This window comes from Xenopus tropicalis, chromosome 6 (genome assembly GCF_000004195.4).
Source record: "Xenopus tropicalis strain Nigerian chromosome 6, UCB_Xtro_10.0, whole genome shotgun sequence".
Taxonomy (NCBI): domain Eukaryota; kingdom Metazoa; phylum Chordata; class Amphibia; order Anura; family Pipidae; genus Xenopus; species Xenopus tropicalis.
In genome coordinates this window covers 54,877,372-54,899,655 of record NC_030682.2, presented here as the reverse complement: position 1 = coordinate 54,899,655, position 22,284 = coordinate 54,877,372, and the positions used below count along the sequence as shown (strand labels likewise).

The window sequence follows — 22,284 nt, the reverse complement described above, 5'->3', positions numbered from 1 at the left end:
AACAATAGAAACCCTTCGCATCTCTTCTCTTCGGAGAAGGAAACTTCTATTGTTGCCGGTGGAAACCCTTTTCGGAGCGGTAACTCGCCTGCGATAGCAACGATCTATCGTGAGTGAGTAAGTCGCTGTGTGGTTGCTTACCCAAAGGATAATTTCCCACAGAGCAATTAAGTCATCGGTAATAGATCTCTGCTACCGGGGGATGACTATATGCTCTGAAATGCCTTTGTGAAAGGCCTATGCTTCACTTCGGTTTTCCTAAGTCATGCAGAAACCCATGACCATGCAGCTTAGTTACCATCAAGTACAAAGTACTTATTATTTCTGAGAAAAAGGAAATCATTTTCATAAATTAGAATTATTTGCTTCCAATGGACTCTATGGGAGATGGCCTTTCCATAAAGTTTGTATAGTGGGTTTCTGAATAAGGGATCCCATACCTGTAACAATGTCAGTGTACATATCTACATGCTTTTTGAGAAATTCTATTCATATTTATATTACGTACTGCTACTTTACTAATACATTTAGCAAACCCACACCCGGTACAGGCTAAGGTCATGCAAATGTTAGGCTCATTAATGATTTCGATTATTTTTATCACAGTTTTGAGAAATATAAGAAATAAGGCTGGATATGCTCATAGCTTTAAGATATCTTCGCAGCTTTTCAGCTGCGCTCACTTATCAGTAGCTACAGCAAAACCATTTGCTGGTACAAGACCCACAAAATGTAAATATACAAGGTGCAGTAGCTGAATTCAATAACTAAAGCTCAGATATATTTGCAGTGATCCTAAAAACAGATGCAATCTCGAGGCCAATGACATAAAGGTCTTTTGCAAGTTATTCATTGTTCCTGGTATTTACACATCCAATATAGACATAATAATGTGCAAATTATATAGCAGTTTTGGTCTGATGGGACTGCTTCACAGCATTCAAGGAACTCTGATATGCTGGGAAACAAAGAAATTATGGGATAGACAAGGTCACATAGATTTTACACAGCATCACAAACTACTTAACTTGCCTGCCTGGAATTTGCTGGCACATGGCATTTTATTATCAATTTCTTTCCATACTAAAATGTTTAGCTTTATATTAGTACTTCCATTTGATGTGATTGAGGCATTTTTTTCACTTTTAACCAGCATGAATATGTATTTCTTTACCTACTGTATATACAAATTGCTAGTCTGTCTTATAGTATGGTGAACACTTTTGTGTGTGTAATGTACTCTGTTTACCATAGAGTCCTAATTTGTGGTACTTTTTAGTTCACAGGTCTGTCTAGACAAGAAGCTTTCCTTGCCATAACCCAGCAAGCAAGTAGTGAGGGAGTGGGTGGACACTTGACAAGTGACAAGCTGAGAGACTGGCTGATATCAAGGCAGCGATACTGGGGTACACCCATCCCTGTCATTCACTGTCCATCATGTGGCACTGTACCTGTCCCATATGAGGATTTACCTGTGCTGTTACCCTCTGCAGCCAGTTTCACAGGAAAGGGCCTTTCCCCATTAGCAAGTGCCTCAGAGTGGATAAATTGCAAGTGCCCCAGGTAAATATTGGATCACAGGGTATAAACAGAGTAATAATAGTTGATGTTTGGTGTTCAGCTTTAGATACCATAAAAATAATTATTTTTAACTGTCTTAAGCAGCTGACCAAATTCTGATAAATAGGCCTTTTATATTTGTGAAGATAATAGAAAGTTGCAAAGCCTAGTGCAGAGTTAGGGAGTCTGCAAATGGCTACAGGCATCTGTGCTTCGTTTGATGCAAGATCCAAGGGACAGGGGTGGGGGAGGCATGTTAGCATCTCCTCACCTTGCTCTTACCCACCCCTATTTTGTGAATCAGGACATGCAGCCCACATAGGGGCTCTGTCTGTACTGCCTGCCCTGAGGGAGGCAATAAGGACAGGGCTATGCTGTGCGTCCTGATGCTATTTGCGTTATTGCACTTGTGCCCCCCCCCCCCCGGGGTCATAAATGTATACCTGTGGTATATACAAAACAGATCAAATTTATGAGAAAGCTTCTGGTAATTATTACATATAAAGTTCTTCTCTTCATTGCTGACAGAGGACAAGTCAAGAGAATGTGTTCTTTCTTACTTGGCAATAAATTATCCATACTTGGTGCATGCACTCTCTATGTTCCTATGGTGATGTACAGCAATAGAAGTCAAACGGCTTGCTTCATTCTCTACGTGTTTGTTAAGGTTGTTATGTTCTTTATATTTATATTCAGTGCTTATGCATTCATCGGGGCATTCAGCAAATATTTTTATTTATTTGTGCAATATATTGTTAGAATGCAGGAGCAAGAAAGACTTTGTATTTCTGCTGTTCTAAACATATTTTAAAGATTTTTACAGTAGGGTTATAATAATTTCACTCTGAAGGAAACCGTACATTGTATGCACCTTATTTTCTTGTTTTCCCTAGGTGTACGGGGGCAGCTTCAAGAGAGACAGACACAATGGATACTTTTGTTGATTCAGCCTGGTACTACTTGAGATATACAGATCCCCTTAACTCCGAAAGGTAGGATATTAATGGCTATGCAGAGATAAGGAAGATTTACGTTCACACATTTCCCAATTCTATATAAAGCCTGCTGATTTCTTAAAGCAACTCTATGTTCTGCATAATAGGGAACTTATATCTGCTACAAATTTTTGGATGTTTGAAATGTATCATTTCATATTGCCATTTTATATTGTACTTCCACAAATGTTCTGACATGCTCCCAGAATTTCTGTATATTGTTTACCCACTTATATCAAACTCTTGGTTGAGATGAGATACCAGCAATAGACAAAGAAAATTAGGCCATGTTGCATCAGATACAGCACTGGTCCCCAACCTTTCTTACTCGTAAGCCACAGTCAAATGTAAAAAAAACTTGGGGACCAACACATAACATTCATGGGGTGTGATTGACTATTTGGTAGTCTGTATGCAGACTGTCTGCCTACAGGACTCTTTGTTTTTTAGTACTTTTTGTTTTTGTTAAACAAAACCTACAACCAAACCAGGAAATTATAAAATAACCACCTGCTTTTGGGAAAATGGGAGCAACAGCAAATGGGTTGGTGAGCAAGGGGTTGTTCTTGAGCAAATGGTTCAGGGTTAACTGAGATACAGGCATTTCTATTCCACTGACATTCATTTTAATACCTGATATAGAATGCATGCAGAAAACATCTAGTTCGTGGGCCAGATATCATGACCTGTGTGTCAGAACCACAGGGGAAAGTGCTCTTAGGCTGCAGTTAAAAACAAAAGCATTATAGCACTATTCCTTGACATACTGGAACTCTGATTATGAAATAATAGGTACTTAATTAAAATGCAAAATAACAGCTTCACACCTGAAAATACATCCAAATTCGTTTTTGTAACACTTAAAAAAAGAAAAAAAGAAAAAAAAAAGCTGGTAATGACAGCCTGTCACATGCAAATGTGTATAACTGTCATACAGTCAAAGCAGCAACTCCTTTAAACTAATACAGCCTTGTTGTTGCTAGCTATTATAATTAATGGAAGTACAATATTTGAATGTTTTTGCCAGGTTAAAGCATATAATTCATGTCACTGAAAGAAAGCATTAAAGGCTGTTATGATGAAGGCTTTTCTCTTGACCCTTTCATGGTCTGACAGCATAAACCACAGCATACAGTTTCTAAGCAAGGATGGAATCAGTTAACCTATTGCCCAACATTATAAACTGCATATTTTTCCATGGTAACACCTATGTTTAAGAAATCCAAAAATGACTTGATTTGTAGCAGAAGTAGTGGAAGCTGACAAAAATGTAGGTGATTGCCCCCTGCCCCCCTTCCCCTTTAGTGTCCAGATCCAGCTGCAGCCGGTGCAAGTGCCCATACAATATATATATTTTATATATATATTTTAATAACAATGTAGTGATATTTCATGCTGTGGTCGCCCTCTGTGATGCCCGCAATGATGACTTGGGGTTAAATGACTGAATCTGCCCTTATTGTAGCTAGTTTTTAACCAGAGCTAATATTTTCAGATAGGGCAAACTGTGTAACCTAGTTATGCATGTGGCCCTAGCCTTGCACTATTAGTTGGGAAGAGACTGTACTGTGTAAGTGGTGAGCTTTTACTCCTTGCCATTATACTGCTAAGAAGAACAGGAGTGATACTACAAAGTGATACCACCTCCTCTAAAAAAAATGTAATGTATCATAAATATTACAGAGAAATAAATTTACCTTGCCCCATTAAAAGATTGTATGCCCATTTAGTTCAAAGAACCCTTGTGTTACAGTGTAATATTTTAAATATCACAATTAAAGCTACCGTGGAGCCCTTTACTAAATGCAGTGCTGTTTTTTTTACAGACCGTTTGACAAGGCCTGGGCAGATTTCTGGATGCCAGTTGATCTGTATATTGGAGGAAAGGAGCACGCTGTAATGCATCTTTACTATGCCCGCTTTTTCAACCATTTCTGTAGTTCCCAGGGCATGACTAAGCACAGGTACAAATAAATTATTGCATGTAATTTTCCGTTTTTTTTTTAGCACTGCCACATTGAGCAACATTTTCATTAGTCATTTCCACCATCGCTGATGGGATAGCATAGGCATCACTTCAGTTTTCCGAAGTCTCCCGAAGTTTCCTTGCGAGGCAGATTCAGGTAACTGAAGTAATGCTCATACCATTCCACCGGCGATTTACATTCTTGTCTGGGAGATTAGTCGCCGGCAATAGTGAAGATTTATCGCAGGTGACTCATCTCCCTGTGTGCCTCTGCCCTAAAACAGTAGTTCTGCATGTGTAGTATATTGTCCAAAATATTGTTCTCCCAAAAACCAAGTTGTTGTGGTTTATCATTTGCTCTCTGGAGAGCTATAGAAAAGGAAAAAATCTAAACCAGTGAAGTATCAAACACCGAGGAGTGTGTTTTTCTCAGCAAAACAGCAAACGATGCCTCATTACCTGAATTATTACACTTTAAATAATCAAGCCCTAAGCCAATATGTTTATGCTTTTTGTGTGATGATGAGATGCTTTGCGGCTAAAATGTCAGAATTGGAAACTAATATTTGAATTATGTGGTAACAGCATTTGAAAAAAGCAACATAAATCCATTTATGTTGATGTATAGCCAGCATTATACCTTGGAGATTATTCTTGCCTCTTGTCACATGGATGAAATGTCCCCACAAATACGATTGAAGCCATAACTGAACAGTGTTTACTCTTTGTGGGCCAAAATAAAGAGGCTGGAAAGTGACATGCCACAAAGCTTGCCAAGCCAAGGCTGAGGTGCTGGGAAATGCCAAAGCCACCGTGTGCTGCTGTGGGAACTGTGGTGAGCCAGTAGCCATCTGACACATCTGTCCTGCTGGCCACAAGCCAGGTAGAGCTGTCTGTATGTTTGCATGGGTGTTACAGCTAGTGTCTTACGAACTCCATGTTTGTATCCATATGAACTATAAATCTCCCATGGGTTACATTTGTATTATTATTTAATGATGGCTACCAGTAGGTTTACAGGAACAGAAACTGTAACTTCACCTATAAAGGTTACTTGAATATTGGCTTTGAGAACCCTTATACATGCTTATACAGCATATACTGTAGTTTTCATACTATCATGGGGGAATCATGCTTTCAATCCATGATTGTTCCAGTGATTAGCAATTTTTTAAAAATGTTTTTCAGCTGTAATCTCTCATTATTGTCATTTTTAATGGTAGGTGCTGTCTTGTACCAGTGGGACCATAGTGCTGCCTAGCAAACTTACACCAAAGCTGCAAACACTGTAAAATGGCATTGCTTTTTAATGAAATTGACAGTCTGTGTGTGCCTGTGACTTGGGCTAACCGCTAGAGCCCTGTCCATGATCAGTGATCATGCAGTTTGAAAAACAAGCATTGTAAACTAGAAGAACTTGGGTTGTAGGTTTATGGAATAAACATTTCTTTCTAAAACAGTGTTGTACTTGCTCCAGTATGAATGCCCTATTTGAAATTTCACAAATGGAAAGAGAACTACAGTACGTAGATTTAATAATGGCAACATGGACACAAGCTCCTACTGTAACGTTGTTATATATATTGTAATGAGAGAGAGAGAGAAATCAAACTGTAGCATTCCCTACCCCCAATTTTTGTGGGTGTTTAGAAACAACACATCAGGGAGTAATGCCCTATCACAATGTTACCCTTCAAAAATACCAAAGTCCTGACCTTTGGGTTTCATTTTACCTTATGTGCCTAAATCCACCTCCTGGCTGCCCAAACACAGACTTACGTGCTGACTTTGTTGTGTATTTTCTTACTTGCCCATGTGGACATATGTATATAGGCAAAACTATCACCACCCTCCGGGAACGCCTGGTCAATCACAGGACTGCAATATAGAATGCCTTTGCCAACAAAGATTCCAAAGAACAGACTACACAAGCTGCTGATCAACAACCAGAGGAATCAGTTGGTTCCAAAAAGAAAAAACAAGCCTGGAAACAACCTGTGGTCAGACATTTTGTCAAACTGGCCCACCCCTTACCTACCCTTCACTGCATGGCCATTGATCATGTTTCAACCCCGAGACGAGGGGCTGACAGACATAAACTATTGCTTCAGTGTGAGGCTCGGTGGATTTATATCTTACAGACTGTTGCTCCGAGAGGATTAAATTAATTATTACCATTAAACTGTTTCTTATAACATGGTTTTGTAACACATTTTTGGTTTCAGTATCCAGTGTTCTGGTCACTAGCTGTGTTATTGGACTTTTTTATCTATTCCATGCAGATACCTCATTTCAGCTGTAATCAGAGGATGCGGATCCCCTGCCCCCTTCCCCTGCAACCTCAATTGGCAGCTTACCATGTGGCTTATGTGTTGATCACCATGTCGTACTCCTATACATGGCAATGGGCAACCTTCACACTGTAAAGTCTGGCGTTTACCCTTATACTGACCACCTGTAGGCACCATTTGTCCCCTTTGACTTTGTGCTTCCTCCCCGCGCCCCCCCCCCAGGGACACAGTTCTCCTCTGGATGTAATTATGTATGTTATGATGTTTAGTTAGTTTATCAATATATTTTTGTTGTGGGAGATATTTTCATCTAGACCTGCGAGTGTTGAGCCCTCTGTATTTCTAACGTTTTACCCGGCACTTTACTAAGTTAAATCCAAAGACATCACAGTTTAGCCAAGAAGTAAATATCATTACTTTGCAGTAAAACTTTTCAAACGTTTATATTACTGGTTTTTGTTTCTGAGAGGGTAAGTCTCATCCACAACATACCTCTCAGTAGGACAGTCAGACAACTCTTTTCTAATTATGAATAAAAGTGGGGACTAAGTACTATGAGCTGTTTTCTGCATCTGATACTTTGTGTCACAAAGTATTTTGGTAGCCAATAAATGGTGGGGTTTTAATATTTCTGCACAAGGGCCCACTACAGTTGCAATTGTAAAGATGCCTTTTTCCATAGAAAACAGACTCTCAAGAGTAATTTGTTTATACCAGCTAGCCAGTTACTAAATTAAATTTATGCTTGACTTCTTTCCATCAAGCAAATAAAGGAGACAGGCTATTAAAACATAGTGGCACAACATTGCAGCATTTCTGACCTGACTGATCATGATTAGGTAGAAATCCAGCTTCTGCCGAGTGGCTCCAACAGTTGAAAGCAAACCTGATGACATTCTCCTTGGGGGAAAAACAGTTGCACAGAAGCAGGGTAGTCATTATGGATGAGAGCTTTAAACATTTTTGACATGTTGCTTCACACAATGGATAAGGGTTCAGTTTCTTGTCCTAAAATAGTTTAAGTGCAAATTTTATTTTATAAAAGCACACATTCCCTGAAAATTGCTTATGTAAATCACTATAATAGATGCCCTCCTTCATGGTTGAAATAAATCAGAAACTAATCTAAAAAACAAAATGTAACATTTAAGGGCCCCTGGTTTCCATATTCCTGTTGATTTAGCCAGCAATTGTTTAAATGTTGAAAAAAAGAAATTAAAAAAAAAATGTTGAAAAAAAGAAATTATCCTCAAAGGAACGCATTCTCATTGCCTTAAAGCAAGATATACAGTTTTTCAATTAGGATAGCACCGGAAATGTAACATTTTTCAAGATTTTTAAATATTTATAGCCAGTTACTTGTTACACAAGGGCCTATTTACTTTCAACTGGTCTATGACTATACTGCCCTTAAACGTTTTAATGCCAGGGAATTGAAGAAGCTGCTCAGATGAGCGCTGTTTTTATACATGCCTTTCTTCCGGCGCTGCTTAGCGTACGCCTCACATTCCCCGCCGCGGGGAATGGAGGCGGCCCACTAGAAAGCGGTCCGGGGACCGGTGGTTGGGGACCCTTGCTATAACATACTAGAAGTTAACTTAAAGTTGAACCACCCCTTTAACGGAAATCTGCTTTTTTTAGGAAAATGGTATCTTTTGTATGGTAAAGACAGTTTGTAAATTTGACTTAATGATGTTCTGTCTTTAATTTGTCTTGTTATAAAAATTTCTACATCTTCTAAAACAGTATAATATGAATGTTATCTTGTTTTCATTACAGAGAGCCTTTCCACAAGCTTTTAGTACAAGGCCTTATTAAGGGGCAGACATATAAGCTTGCTTCAACTGGGCGTTACCTGAAAAAGAGTGAAGTGGATGATACTGGTAAGCACTATGGCTCTTTTATTGTATATACAGCAACAGAAACCAACCATACTTTTTGCCTATTGTTTTATTCCTGAAAAATCAATGCTTTGCATTATTTCCATTCCTATAGGCTACTAAAACATGACTATATGCTCGCTTATATACCACCACTAAAAGGCACTGTTTTATTATTACAGCAAAAAAATACAATTGTTTGCTTAAAGAGGAGATTATGGAAATGACATTCTAGTATTTCAGAGCTTGTTGGATAATGGATTTTTATATAATAAATCTCGTACAATAATTACTTTTTTCTTATGAATACATTCCTATTTATTTGGCTAAATGCTTTATGTTTCTTTCTAATCATATATTTTTATTAACTTTCAATTATTAAGAAGAAAAGCACTTGACAGTTCCAGTAAAACTAACAGTAAAATTAGCATGGCACAATATCACAATATTCCAGTCACAAAATCTACAGTTTTAATATTTCTAATCTTTTCTAAAAGGTTTTGAGCCTGCATACTTGGAAACAGGGGAGAAGCTTCTGGTAACATGGGAAAAGATGAGCAAATCCAAGCACAATGGAGTTGATCCACAAGAAATAGTGGAGCAATATGGCATTGACACAACAAGGCTCTATCTCCTGTTTGCTGCTCCACCTGAACAAGACATTTTGTGGGATGTGAAAAGTATGTTACTTTGACCATAAATGATAAATACTGGGGCAGATTAATCAAAGTGTGAGATAAGAGCCCATCACAAAAAAACCCCACCTACTTTCTTTTTACTTTCCGTTAGAAGCCCATTTATCAAATAGTAAACTCTATCTTTCACCATTTGATAAATACGCTTCTAAAAATCCCATAGGAACCAAGAGAAAGTGGGTGAGTATTTCTGTGGTGATACATCTGCCCCTAACTGTTTTTGTCATTATGTTATACTGCATCCCATAGAAGAAGTGATATAGAGAACAGGATGTGTACAGGGTTATAGTGAAAAAAAGGTAAAATAGACTAAAAAGGGGGAAAGGAAGTAACTAGGAGAAAAGAGGAGAGAGAGAAGAGAAAATTAGCAAAAGGAAAAAATAATGTGTTTACAGTAAAAGAAAGATAGCACAAAGAGGGGCATATAAACTGTTTCATGCAGCTGTCAGGTGGATAAAGTATGAAGATTTTGGAGAAGCAAGGTGCATGTATGAAGGCTATAAATTACAATGTGATAAAGGATAGACACAGCACAGTGCTAAAAAGAGTGTGGCTCAACTGAAAAGAATAGAGTAGAAGTTAAGAGTAAGTGCAAATTAGTAGAAATGAACAATTAAAGGGCAGATGAAAGAGGAGGGAGTAGCAATAACATTTTAGAATGGCACAAGGAGAGAAGAAACTGGAAAAGGTAAAGTTAGGATAAATTGTTAAAATTAACAAAAAGGAGAAATGTATATGGAAATTAACGTTACATCTTGTTAAATTCACCCTTGCTTGCTGTTTGCAATGACTAAGATTAATACCCAGTATGGCGGCAACTTATGACGTATGACTCGCACAAGTAATTAGTACACAAGAGAAGGCTTAAAGGAGAAGGAAAGGCTAAGTCACTTGGGGGTGCCAAAATGTTAGGCACCCCCAAGTGACTTAGATCGCTTACCTTTTTCCCCAGGCTGGTGCCCCTGTACGAAGAGCACAGCACCAGCCCGGGGTAGCAGCGAGCACTTCCTATTCGCTTGCGTGCGCATGCGCAGTAGAGTGAAAAGCCGAACTTAAACAAGAAAGTCGGCTTTTTACTCTTCTGCGCATCTGCCGGCCCACGAATTTCGCCGGCAGAAGAGAGAGGAAGGAGGAAGCACTCGCTACAGGTACCCTGGGCTGGTGCTGTTTTCTCCTAACAGGGGCACCAGCCCAGGGTACAAGGTAAGCGATCTAAGTCACTTGGGGGTGCCTAACATTTTGACACCCCCAAGTGACTTAGCCTTTCCTTCTCCTTTAAGAGACAGAACTGTGCAGCTTCCAGTTAAGAATCATGTCTCTGGTTTACCTTAGAATTCATTGGTGGTTTTCGTATGTTTGTAACACTTGACCGTCTTTGGAATTTGCATCCTGAGATGGGGTAGTCTGCTTTCCTCATTGTAGAACCTCCTCAACGCAATATTTAACACATTCTTTTTCTTTCTAAGCTGATGCTATACCTGGAGTGCGGAGGTGGCAGACACGTTTGTGGACAATAACAAGCAAATTTATTGAAGCCAGAAAATCCTCATCTGTGCCGAATCCACACCTTCTGAATAAGAAAGAAGTAGCAGAAGCAAGAAGGATCTGGGAAAGCAGAAACCTCGCTGTGCTAGAGGTAGTTATGTAATTGATGTAGAATAAATGTTTTTGTAGTATAAGCAGCAGAAAATGTCTCAATATTTCATTAATTCACTCATATTTAAACCTTAGTTTGAAATAATAACTGTTTAGAATCTTTTATGGATTTTATTGCTTCTTTTTTATGGAAGCACTATATCATAGTGAGTTGAACAATTTATTGAGGAATAATAATAAGTCTACCATGCTTATTGTTAATTTCTATATACTTTCCCGGCAGTATAACCCTTGTTCAACATGAGTGCAGTGATTAGTGCTTGTGCTGAACATACTTTTTGCCAGTTGTTTCAAACACAAAACCTATGATTTTTGTTATTTCTTGAGCTAAACAGGGCAAACAGAGAGACTGAAGCTACTCTATGCTTAGTCCTTAGATGGTTGATGATTAGATTCCCAGTGCAAATTCCCCTGCATAATAGACTCCTGCTAACAAAAGTTACAGCAAAGGGGGAAGGGAGGGGTTGTATATTGGTAAAATATTTAGAATAAATGTCACCTTTCCATTTACTGGGTTATACTTAAAGGAGACATATAGTATAAAAACCCTCTAATCTCTAGACAGTAATGAATAATATAATGTCGGTTTTACTTTGGGCTAAAAAAGAGCTCCCTATAGATTTTCTACAGTCCATGTTTATGTTTTAAATGAGGGGTGTGCATGTCTTAATGATCCCTTCGGTTCCCTATCAGGTCAGCCTAGCTGCTGATTATTTCCTATCCTACAGTGCAGTGTGCTGAGTGGCGCTGGCTCCCCTGAACAGCCTGGGAAAGGAAGCAGCAGGAAGTGGGACAGATGGGTGGGACTAGTAGGGTTTTTGTAGAAATATAAATCAACCCATTCTCGGTTTTCACACAATGGACCGGATTCAGTTTAGTGAGAAAAAGTTATTTCATGGTTTATCATGTGAAAAAATTATGGATGAGAATTAATTAAAGGAGAAAATGTTTTTTTTCCAGTGTGTTTCAGTTTTTTCCAATAGACCTCTAATAGAAGCTTTTCTTAATTGAATTGCATCTCAAATTGAATGCTGTCCAAATGTTTTCACATGATAAACTTTTTTTCTTACTGAATTGCATCTGGCCAAAAATGGCTTCTTTAGAGATGGAAAGGTAAAATCACTGGGGGGGGGAGGGGTTAATAAATAAGCACCCCCAGTGATTATAGACACTTATTTCATGCCTGCCTGGTTTATTATTGTAGAGAGTGTAGCACTGTACATGATTTGTAAGTTTATGAATGAAACTTTTTGGGGGTGAAACATGTCAATTGCATAATCATGTGAACTTATTATAGTCCCCAGCCATGTACCATTACCCTAAAGAACAAAGAAAGCTGAATTTACTTCAGCAGCTAGTATGTTAAGCTCACTCCAGTGAAATAAAATCCAGTGAAATAAAACATAAAGTAGCATAGCACTGCACCATGTTTTTTTACCTTTTCCGCGTGTCCCTAGCACAGACTTAGAATCATACATTAACAACACAGTAAGATACAACATTTTTCAACCAAGTCTGTGTTTAATAAATAATGACTTACTCTGTGAGAGAGTATAGGTTTTTTGCCTATACAGTGTGATTTATACAAGATGCTTCTTAATGCTGTTTTAAGCTATAGTTTAGCTTTAATTGCCCTTTAAAACCTAAATGTTTCTTAAGTCTCCATGCCAACCTTGTAAGAAACCTTCACAAGCATTGGACAGTTAATATACAAAAATACAATACAATTCTTCACCTGTGTCAAGGAATTAGACCTTTGTGTTGTACTTCTGCAAATATGAGTAATCCTAAAAAGGCATTTTTGTTTGCGTTTCCTAGGTAACCAGCCACTTCACCGAGGATTACTTGTTCAATGCAGCTATTTCGCAGCTAATGAGTCTCAGCAACACTCTCTCAGTAAGTGCATATGCCGCCTCCAGCACTACCTCGTTCTCAGTTGTGAATTGTAGTTGGTGCTGAAAACGCAAGGGTTCTTTTACACAGAGAACAGAAACACTTTGTTTGTGGCATTTATTTGTTGACCTTTTTTTCCCAAGATTGACTTTAGTAATAGCAGGTATTGTTCCAAACAGTTTAAAAGAACATTTTATTATTCACTGTTAAGATGCTAACTCCTTTGAAAAGGTTCTTGCTGTGTTGATATGGATGTAAGTCAAACATTCTTTTTTCTTTTAATAATAGCTACTTTGCATTGAAATCTTGGTGCAACCAACATCATGTCACAGATACATATATACAGATATTTTACTCTGTTGAAAAAACATAATATAGAAGTGAACTGTAAGCCACTAGCAGAATATTATTAAAGGCCTGGGCTGGAACTAGGGGGAAGCAGAAGAGGCATGTACCTAGGGCGTAACAGTGGGGAGAGACAAGCAAGATTGGTAATATGGTTTAAAATATAACAAGGAAATTGGCAGAGTTCAGGAGGGAAACACGTTCTGGAAGTACACATGAAATGCATCCCTACAGAGAAGACATAGTGAATAGCTTTCCTGCAGAGCTGGGGAAATACTTAGTACACTATTTAAGCACGTATGGGTTAGAAACAAATCTGTTATAAAAGGCAACAGTAGAGAAAGAAAAGTAACAGGCAGCAGACAGAATATAAAGCCTGTTTCTTTCCAGTGTTCAAATTCTACAGTATGTTTATCTGGAAAACCCTAAAATCCAAGCAATGTCAGGTCGATACTTGTATTTGATCTGTTCTTGGCCATTATAATAAATGATCTGAAAGTAACTAGCTATGGCACCTTAGCCTTGGCTTAATTCTGAAAAATGCAGTAACAGAATATCTGCCTATGACTGACTATAGTAACATCTCTAAGTAACCTTAGGGTTCAGAACTTCTCATTTTGTGACCTTACCAAACAAGCAGATCTGGCAGTGTATGGTCAGCTTTAAACTTTATGCACATTCTGTAGCCCTTACAGGACTTCATTTTACATTTCTGGTTTAGCTTTTGTCTCTTTTCCATTAACTGAACAAATAGCCATGTTTGTTCTGCGGTGTAAAGGTGGCCATACACGTAGCAATATCTGGAGGTAGATATGGAGGTAGAAACAATAGACATTCTACCTCCTTCTGCCGATTCAGCCCTTCGACAGCGCCCAATCAAAACCTTTTACCTGCCCGATCGACAAGTCGACCTATATCCGCAGCCTTTTGCGATATCGAGTGCCTCGTCGATCCGCCATACACACACCAAATATCGTACTATATCATCGGTGCGTGTATGGCCCAGCCTTAATATGGTGAGTTTATATGTTGTTTCCCTCTTTACCGGACTAAAGGTTTGTACAGTAAGCCAGTACCCAGCTCTGATTTAATCCAAGTAATTTAGTGTCAGCTGCGAATATAAACACTGCTTTGTGAACCATGCACAGGATGATTAGTAAAAGGGACAGATCCCAGTGGTAAGCCACTTCTAGCTGAGTTCACTTGGATTGTTTTCAATTTACAATAATTTTATGCCACTCACCCAGTAGGTATTGTTATTCTGTATTTTTAAAATGTAAGCTACTTTTTATGTGAAGTAGTATTTAGAAACATTAACAGTTAAACATTTTTGGTGGCTATATATAAAAGATAATTTAGACTCCGTTCATATAATGGGAGATGTTAATCTTCTTTTGTGATCAGTACACCCAAGCAAACTTGCAAACAAAGTTTAATGCATGTATGATTGGAGTGTTGTTTATTTCTAGAAACTATAACGTAGAATATAAGTCCACATCCCTCTACATTCATTGGTTCATGATTGCCTGAACTTTTAATTTTTAATTATATAACATACCACCATTTTATGAATTTTAGAGGGCCAAAAAAAGATATGTTCAGGAAACAGTAAATAATGTAGTGTGCGTCTGTCAGAGCTTAAAAGTAATTATTAGGGTTGAAGAGACTGCCTCATACCGATACAAATAAACAAAAGAAATTCTGGGTATAAATTCCCAACAAGCTCCAAGAAAAATCCCATTTACGTGGGTTTATCCTATAGGCTAAAGCTCACCCACTGGGTTTTTAAAGCAGAAGCCAGGATAATAGCTGATCAGATTCCCAAATACAGACCTGTTTCAAAACCGGTGACTCTACCTAAGCTGATCAGGAAACCCTGCACTACACTGATGAGCCTCAAGAAAGGCGAAATCAGTATGTAGTTGGGAATCTGATTAGCTATTATCCTGGCTTCAGCTTTAAAAACCCAGTGAGTGAGCTTTAGCCTATAGGATAAACCCATGTAAATGGGATTTTTTTTTTGGAGCTTGTATGGAATTCATTCCCAGAATTCCTTTTGTCTTCAATTATGATGTAATTCTTACCTCATTTACCTCATGTCCTCCACAAATACAGCCACCTATTATTAATTAAACTCTGTTTCTTTTGTTTTTCACTTTGCAGCTTTAGAGAAATGTGTGTTATATCTTTACAACAGTTTTCTATATACAATTTCCTTGTAGTAATATTGCCCCCTTGTGCATGCAGTGTCTATCAGCATGCTCATAAGCTTTTTATTACTGGACTGGTAGAGTACAAAGTGAGAAGGAAAAGTGTGTTCTTGTCATATGCCAATACTTCCTGATGGATTGATTCTCGTTTCTATTGTTACTTAATGCATTTCTATGGGACTGTGTTATAATTATTAGAAAAGGTTCCCCTGATTGCCTTGTGTTGGCAATGTGGTCCGACTGTCAGTGTTCTGAGGTGTTGCTCTGCCAAGCTCAGCTTGCTCTGCACCTGTATTTAAGGTACAATTATAGATCAGTGTAGTTCGCAAAGGTTTCTTTTAATTATTGTGTGGCAATCATTGCAGTTTTTGAAGGGTAATGTACTGTAAACCAAATAAAATACAAACCATTGGTATGCACAAAACTGTCCTGAAGACATGCATCCCTTTAGAACATCTGTGCCAGGGCTCTGTTCTTTAGAGGATCTGAGTGTGTCTATGCATGTATACAAGCAAATTTGGAATTATAATTATGAAACAATATGGTAGCTAAAGTGTCAGTAATACAAGGTAAGAAGAATATCAGATGGAGAGTAAGTCACTTAATAACCCTTCTCTTCTGTATTTCAGCAAGCATCCTCTCGGGTTATCCTACACAGCTCTGAATTTGAAGATGCTTTGGCGAGTCTCTGCATTATGGTTGCGCCCATGGCACCACATTTGGCTTCGGAACTATGGAAAGGTAAAATGCAATATACAATTAGGAAACCACTGACTTGTTGACATGATGTGCTACTTGTATAGATAGACCACCCCTCATCTCTTTATATTTTAGTCATGTCCAATGAGTGCTGTGTGTGGCCAGCTTAAGAATATTTTAAAATTATTAAGTAAACAGATTTGCAGGGCTTAAGGGTGGTGATCTCTGCTAAGGGTGAGCAGTGGCTGTGAATTTTCTTTGCCAGCCTACAACTAAGAAAAGTGTTCTAGTTCTGTTTAGTAAATAGAAAATGGTTGTATAAGATAGATATCCTCTGCTTCCATTGTCTATACAGCTCCATTTATAGATAACCACAGTAAGGGGCAAGAAGGGCACTTGCCCCCCCCTGGAATTTCCCCCTCAAACAGGGAACAAACAAGTGCCCCAGGTCACCATAATGCTGTTTAGGATTCTTGGTCTCTCTCATCTATGTTTTATTTTCTGAATATCACTTTCCATAAAGTCTTTTATGTTCTGCTCAGTCCCCTCATTGATTGGCAATTGTAAAATATTAGCTGGCTAGGTTTCAGCTACTGTATGTAAACTCTCTCTCATATAACCCACATTGTGGTCTCTTTGGCTAATATACTAGTTGCAGCTTTAATGGCCACATAAGTGACTATTAAATGTTTCTAAATAGATTTCTATCAGGTTCTGAAATTTAAGTTGTGTGTGTTATAGTTAAACAGCAGCCTGAGCGATGAATTTCAGCCTTTCATCATCATTTCATGTCTTTAATGGGTACCTAAGTGGGACTGTTGGGTACAGTTAAAAATCTTAAAGCATTGCCTGTTGACTTTGTTATATTTATCCCTTATGTTTCTACTAACTGCAATCACATCACCCTATCATTAAATGTGTATTTTTAAACCTCCAAATGCCTTAGTTTTAATTTCTTCATACTAAATCTAATTTACTAAGTTCCCAGTTTTTCCATTCTCCATTCCATTTTACAAGCCCAACGTAACATATCTTGCATGGACAGTAGTTTATAATCCTTGCTGCTGTCACCACTTAGTTATAAGACTCATTATATCATTAAAGATAAAAATGTAATATGGGTCACACTCTGACTTCAGAAGTGGCCAGCATCTCAAAGTTGCACAGTACAATACCAGGTGTAGTTTTTGGTTTGCTTTCAGGAAGTGCTGCAGTTAATTGCCTTAAAGGAAAACTATCACTCTTTTCTAAATTAAGCAGTGCAGGGTTATCTTTCATTTAATATAGGCAAGTTAGTGAGTATTTATGTGTTTATTGAAGTATTGTTCTTCAAACAGTGAATGAATGCTGATTCCATTTCCAAGGAAAATGAAAAAGAATGCAAAATTTTAAACAAATATTAATATTTTATGACTTAGGATAAAATATATTTATTACATTTGGCCAAGTGACTTTTAATGGCTCTCATTTATTTAAACTTCTAGGAATGGCCCATGTTCAGAATAAGCTATGTACACAGTACAAGTGGGATAAAGATGTACTTGTTCAGCATTGGCCCAGCATAGACACAGATTACCTAAAACAACCCGACATAGTGGAAGTGCAGGTCCTGGTAAGTAATCTCAAATTGTAATAGTTGGATCAGTTTGAAAAATTTGATGACTTCACAACTGTTGCATTTCATTTCCCATTGTTTCTTCAGATTAACAACAAATCATGTGGCACAGTTGGTGTTCCCCAGGAGGTTTCCCGTGATTCCAAGGTGGTTCAAGAGATGGTGCTGCAGAGTAACTTGGGTGTGACGCATCTTCAGGGACGTACTATTACAAAGGTGTTTCTCTCTCCAAGGACAGCCCTCATCAACTTTCTTGTACAAGATTAAGCTTTCATTACTGTGGCTGCACAGATCCAGACTTTCACATGATCCAGTTGATAATTCAACATGTCAAGGGCACAGCTATGTACACTGGTGTACAGCAATGCTTTATACTGATATTAAGTGTATAATCTTTCTGAGACTTTTACATGGCCCTACCTGGAATATTTTATTACTTAAACTAAATTATTTAGACAACCAATGAAATACTTGATATTAAGGACAATGCAAATATATTTTTAAGGACTTACCTGGTAACATAAAGCATAAGTTTGCTCTTTCAGCAGTTGCTCAAAAATATCAACGGGGAAAATCACTATGAGCTGTTTTAAATATGGATCACAGAGAAAAGACTTCCACTACAAAGCCCAGCTTTGATATGTTTCCTCACCTTTTCTTTGTGAATGTAAACAGTGTTTCTAAAGGAGGAAAAAGATCAGGTGTAGTAATAACTCAGTGTAACCATATGTTGAAGACTGACCAAAGAGATTCTGATACAAAATGATCTTGCTTTATGGGAAAAACAAGCTATTTACATATTGCTTCTAATGACAATACTATGCAGAATGAATTGACTTGGAAAGGGTACTTGTAGTGCAAAATTTGGAGGCAGCTGGGCTAGAGTAACAGATTGCTATGTAACTTGTTTTTCTAATGCAAAGGGTGGGATGCAGTCAGGCCAATAACTGTCCCATTGCCATGTTTTTTGTTTATTTTTTTACATCACATTACATAATGTGTTTACATTACAACGAATAACTTTCATTTTATAGGGAAGCTTTTTGACTGTAAGTAGTTTATAATATGCTTTATAAATACAAAGCACTAATCTGCAGCCAACCTCAGATCCATGTTTTAGTCATAATATATATTTGTCTCTGTATCCCTACAACTGAATATTTTATACTGCCTAAAATATGTTTATTATCTGTATTGCTGCTAGCCATGTTTCCAGTTTTTGAGATACAAAACAATATTGTTAGTTTTGTTACATTTGTTTTATTTATGGTCATAAATGTTTAGTTATGGATTGTTTTACTTTTAGTCATGTGGTTGATTGCTACAATGGTCATGGGGAGAACTTAAAGAAAAACGAAACCACACTTTGTCTGCCTCCTACTTATTTCTTATGTTGTCTGCCCCCTACTTATTTCTTATTATATAGCGCTTTCAACAGAATGAGGACAAGCGTTCATTTGTGCAATGCATATCATTCAGCAGTCTTACAGAGAACAGTCGGAGAAGGACTGCATTGATATTGTGGATGCTGTCCTCACCCAAGAGAGATATCTGCCTAATTTTCTACCAGATAATAGCTGGAAAGGCCCTCTTTAGGGCCCCATACACAGGCCAATAAATTAGCAACTTAGTAGACAGGGTCGGCAGCTTTTATTGGTTTGTGTATGTCCAACTTAAAATGCAGAATGCTGCCCTTCAGCTGGCAGTGGAAAAAGTTATGAGGATTCATTTTGAGCCCTTTTGTTTGGTTGTTTTGTGCATAGCCACCAGGAGAATTCAGAGCAACAAGACATGCACAGCACATGCACAAAGTGGCAACTACCGGTGATTAACCCTTTTTTCTTTTTATCATGAGTTTCCAGATTCACTTTTTAGAAAGGTTCTGTGAAAGTATAAAAATAACATACAGACACACTAGTCCACAGCTGCCTTGCACTCGGGGGATACATGATCTTTTTAATTTTGCTGAGCCTTTACAGGCAAATGTACAGACTGAAAATAGACTTCTAAGCATGTTTGTTGCCAGCAACCATTATTGTAGTCTCTTCTGCCAATATTAAAGGTGAATGTTACTTATTTTAGAACCTCATTAAAAACATATTCAAAGCAAGGTATTTAGTACTCTTATTATAAGTTAATCAAGTGATCCCCAACCAGTGGTTCGTGAGCAATATGTTGCTCCCCAACACTTTGGCTGTTGCTCCCAGTGGCCTCAAAGCAGGTGCTTATTTTTGAATTCCTGGATTGGAGGCAAGTTTTAGTTGCATAAAAGCCAGTTGTACTGTCAAACTGAGCCTTATATAGGCTACCAGTCCACATTGGATCTACTAAATAGCCAATCACAGCCCTTATTTGGCACAGTCATGAACATTTTCATGCTTCTGTTGCTCCCCAACTCTTTTTACATTTGAGGGTGGCTCATGGGTAATACTCTATCCTACCTTTTATTAGGGATGCACCGAATCCACTATTTTAGGATCCAGCTGAACCCAAAGTCCTTTGTGAAAGATTCGGCCGAATACCGAATCTGAATCATAATTTGCATGGTTTCAATTTCCATGTTTATGTGATTAAAAAGTTACATGATTTTAAGGATTCAATTTGGCCAGCAGCTTGGATTCAGCCAAATCCAAATCCTGCTGAAAAAAAGATGAATCTTGGCTGAATCCTAAACCGAATCTTGGATTCTGTGTATCCCTACCTTTTATACTATTATAAGATATTTAATGCATTTTTTTTTACATTTTTGTAATATCTTTAAACCTGGCAATAGGTAGTTTTGATTTTTGCTTATTTTCGGGTTAGAGTTCACTTTAGCTATAAGGTGCACCAGAGGATATACCCATGGGAATAAAACTGGGCTCTGTCAATCCACATGACACTGTAGTTTTAAGGTTCACTTTTAATGAAACCCTAACCTAAACAGCCCCAGTCCATTTTCATATTCAGGCAAGTAGTTCTCATTGCACCCACAGGGTTATCCCTTAAGCTATCCCTTAAACACAATGCATTACTCCAGTGAATGTGTTTCTGCTTCTCCAAAGTCCAGTGCACCACTCCAGCTGAGGCTTGGCGTTGTGCATGGTAATATTAGGCTTATGCACGGCCAATTGCCCATACAAAATATTGTTATTGTGCAGTCTTTCCTTCTATGGACAGTTTGGAACTCAGCATTGAGCGTCCCAACTAAAAATATGAGATTTCTGAAGAGGTCTCATATCTGGTCATGTAGTCTAGCTGCCATAGTTTCTTAGACAACTAAAGTTCTTACAGGTACACAAAGGAGAACCACCCAAAGGTGTATATTATATTGTTAATGGGCTATTTTGTTCTTTGCAGTCTCACAGGTGAAGATACAATCTTCTCTTTAATGCAAGCTACTGCTGTTGTGAGAGCTAGTGTACTAGAGGCTTATAAATATATATACACACAGTATATCACTCCACTATTTGGAGTATTCAAACACGTTTTAAATGGGTTGTCATACTGATGTGTTTATAGTAGCCTTTCTCTCAAGCATTTATTGTGACAGGCGCACAAATGAAATTCTATGTCTCATTTACAGGTTTGGGGATGTTTGCTGACACTTTGTAATTGCCATGGCTGAAATAAATATAGTGCAACTCTCTAGAATATGATTTTCCCTGCAGAGTCGTGTAGCAATATATGAATTGGCAGGCTGCTACCACACTTTATTTTTATGTCTGTTCAACACATAATTTGCTATGGAAAGCTGAAGCAAATTATATTTTCAGTCAACCATGGGACAAAACTAAAGACATCAAATTCACAATTTCTTAATATGTTGTGTTTTTTATTTTTACTAAAGCGTGTACAGTATTTATGGTGATGAACACTGTATATAGTTATATAGGTTAGTTAAAATGATTGAATTTTGTTGCCACTGGCTGCTGTCATAAATAGGCGGCACGTTTTTCTATATGTGGACACAGCTATTACATGTTGTGACATTTTGATTTTTTATGACTAAATTTGACCATACTTTCTCACTTCCCCTTGTTTATAAAGTACAGTGGCTTGCAAAAGTATTCGGCCCCCTTGAACTTTTCCAAATTTTGTCACATTACAGCCACAAACATGAATCAATTTTATTGGAATTCCACGTGAAAGACCAATACAAAGTGGTGTACTCGTGAGAAGTGGACCGAAAATCATACATGATTACAAATTTGTACAAATTATACAAATAAATAACTGCAAAGTGGGGTGTGCGTAATTATTCAGCCCCCTTTGGTCTGAGTGCAGTCAGTTGCCCATAGACATTGCCTGATGAGTGCTAATGACTAAATAGAGTGCACCTGTGTGTAATCTAATGTCAGTACAAATACAGCTGCTCTGTGACGGCCTTAGAGGTTGTCTAAGAGAATATTGGGAGCAACAACACCATGAAGTCCAAAGAACACACCAGACAGGTCAGGGATAAAGTTATTGAGAAATTTAAAGCAGGCTTAGGCTACA

General features: G+C 37.9%; 1 protein-coding gene across 7 annotated transcripts in view; it reads left to right on the top strand.

Annotated features, from left to right (window-relative positions):
• lars2 (leucyl-tRNA synthetase 2) overlaps positions 1–19,169 on the top strand; it is a 72,652-nt gene extending 53,483 nt beyond the window's left edge. For 5 of the 7 annotated variants that reach the window (XM_012965475.3, XM_004915341.4, XM_012965474.3 and 2 more), the window contains 10 exons: positions 1,280–1,563; positions 2,454–2,552; positions 4,382–4,519; positions 8,592–8,695; positions 9,190–9,372; positions 10,854–11,023; positions 12,862–12,939; positions 16,121–16,232; positions 17,675–17,802; positions 17,893–18,529. In XM_012965475.3, coding sequence (XP_012820929.2) covers positions 1,280–1,563; positions 2,454–2,552; positions 4,382–4,519; positions 8,592–8,695; positions 9,190–9,372; positions 10,854–11,023; positions 12,862–12,939; positions 16,121–16,232; positions 17,675–17,802; positions 17,893–18,072 — 1,476 coding nt within the window. In that variant the 3' untranslated portion in view covers positions 18,073–18,529. Of the gene's footprint in view, positions 1–1,279; positions 1,564–2,453; positions 2,553–4,381; positions 4,520–8,591; positions 8,696–9,189; positions 9,373–10,853; positions 11,024–12,861; positions 12,940–16,120; positions 16,233–17,674; positions 17,803–17,892 lie in introns of all 7 variants that reach the window. The other 2 variants (XM_002938308.5, XM_004915340.4) reach the window with 2 other exon arrangements.
• Positions 19,170–22,284: the final 3,115 nt, after the last annotated feature.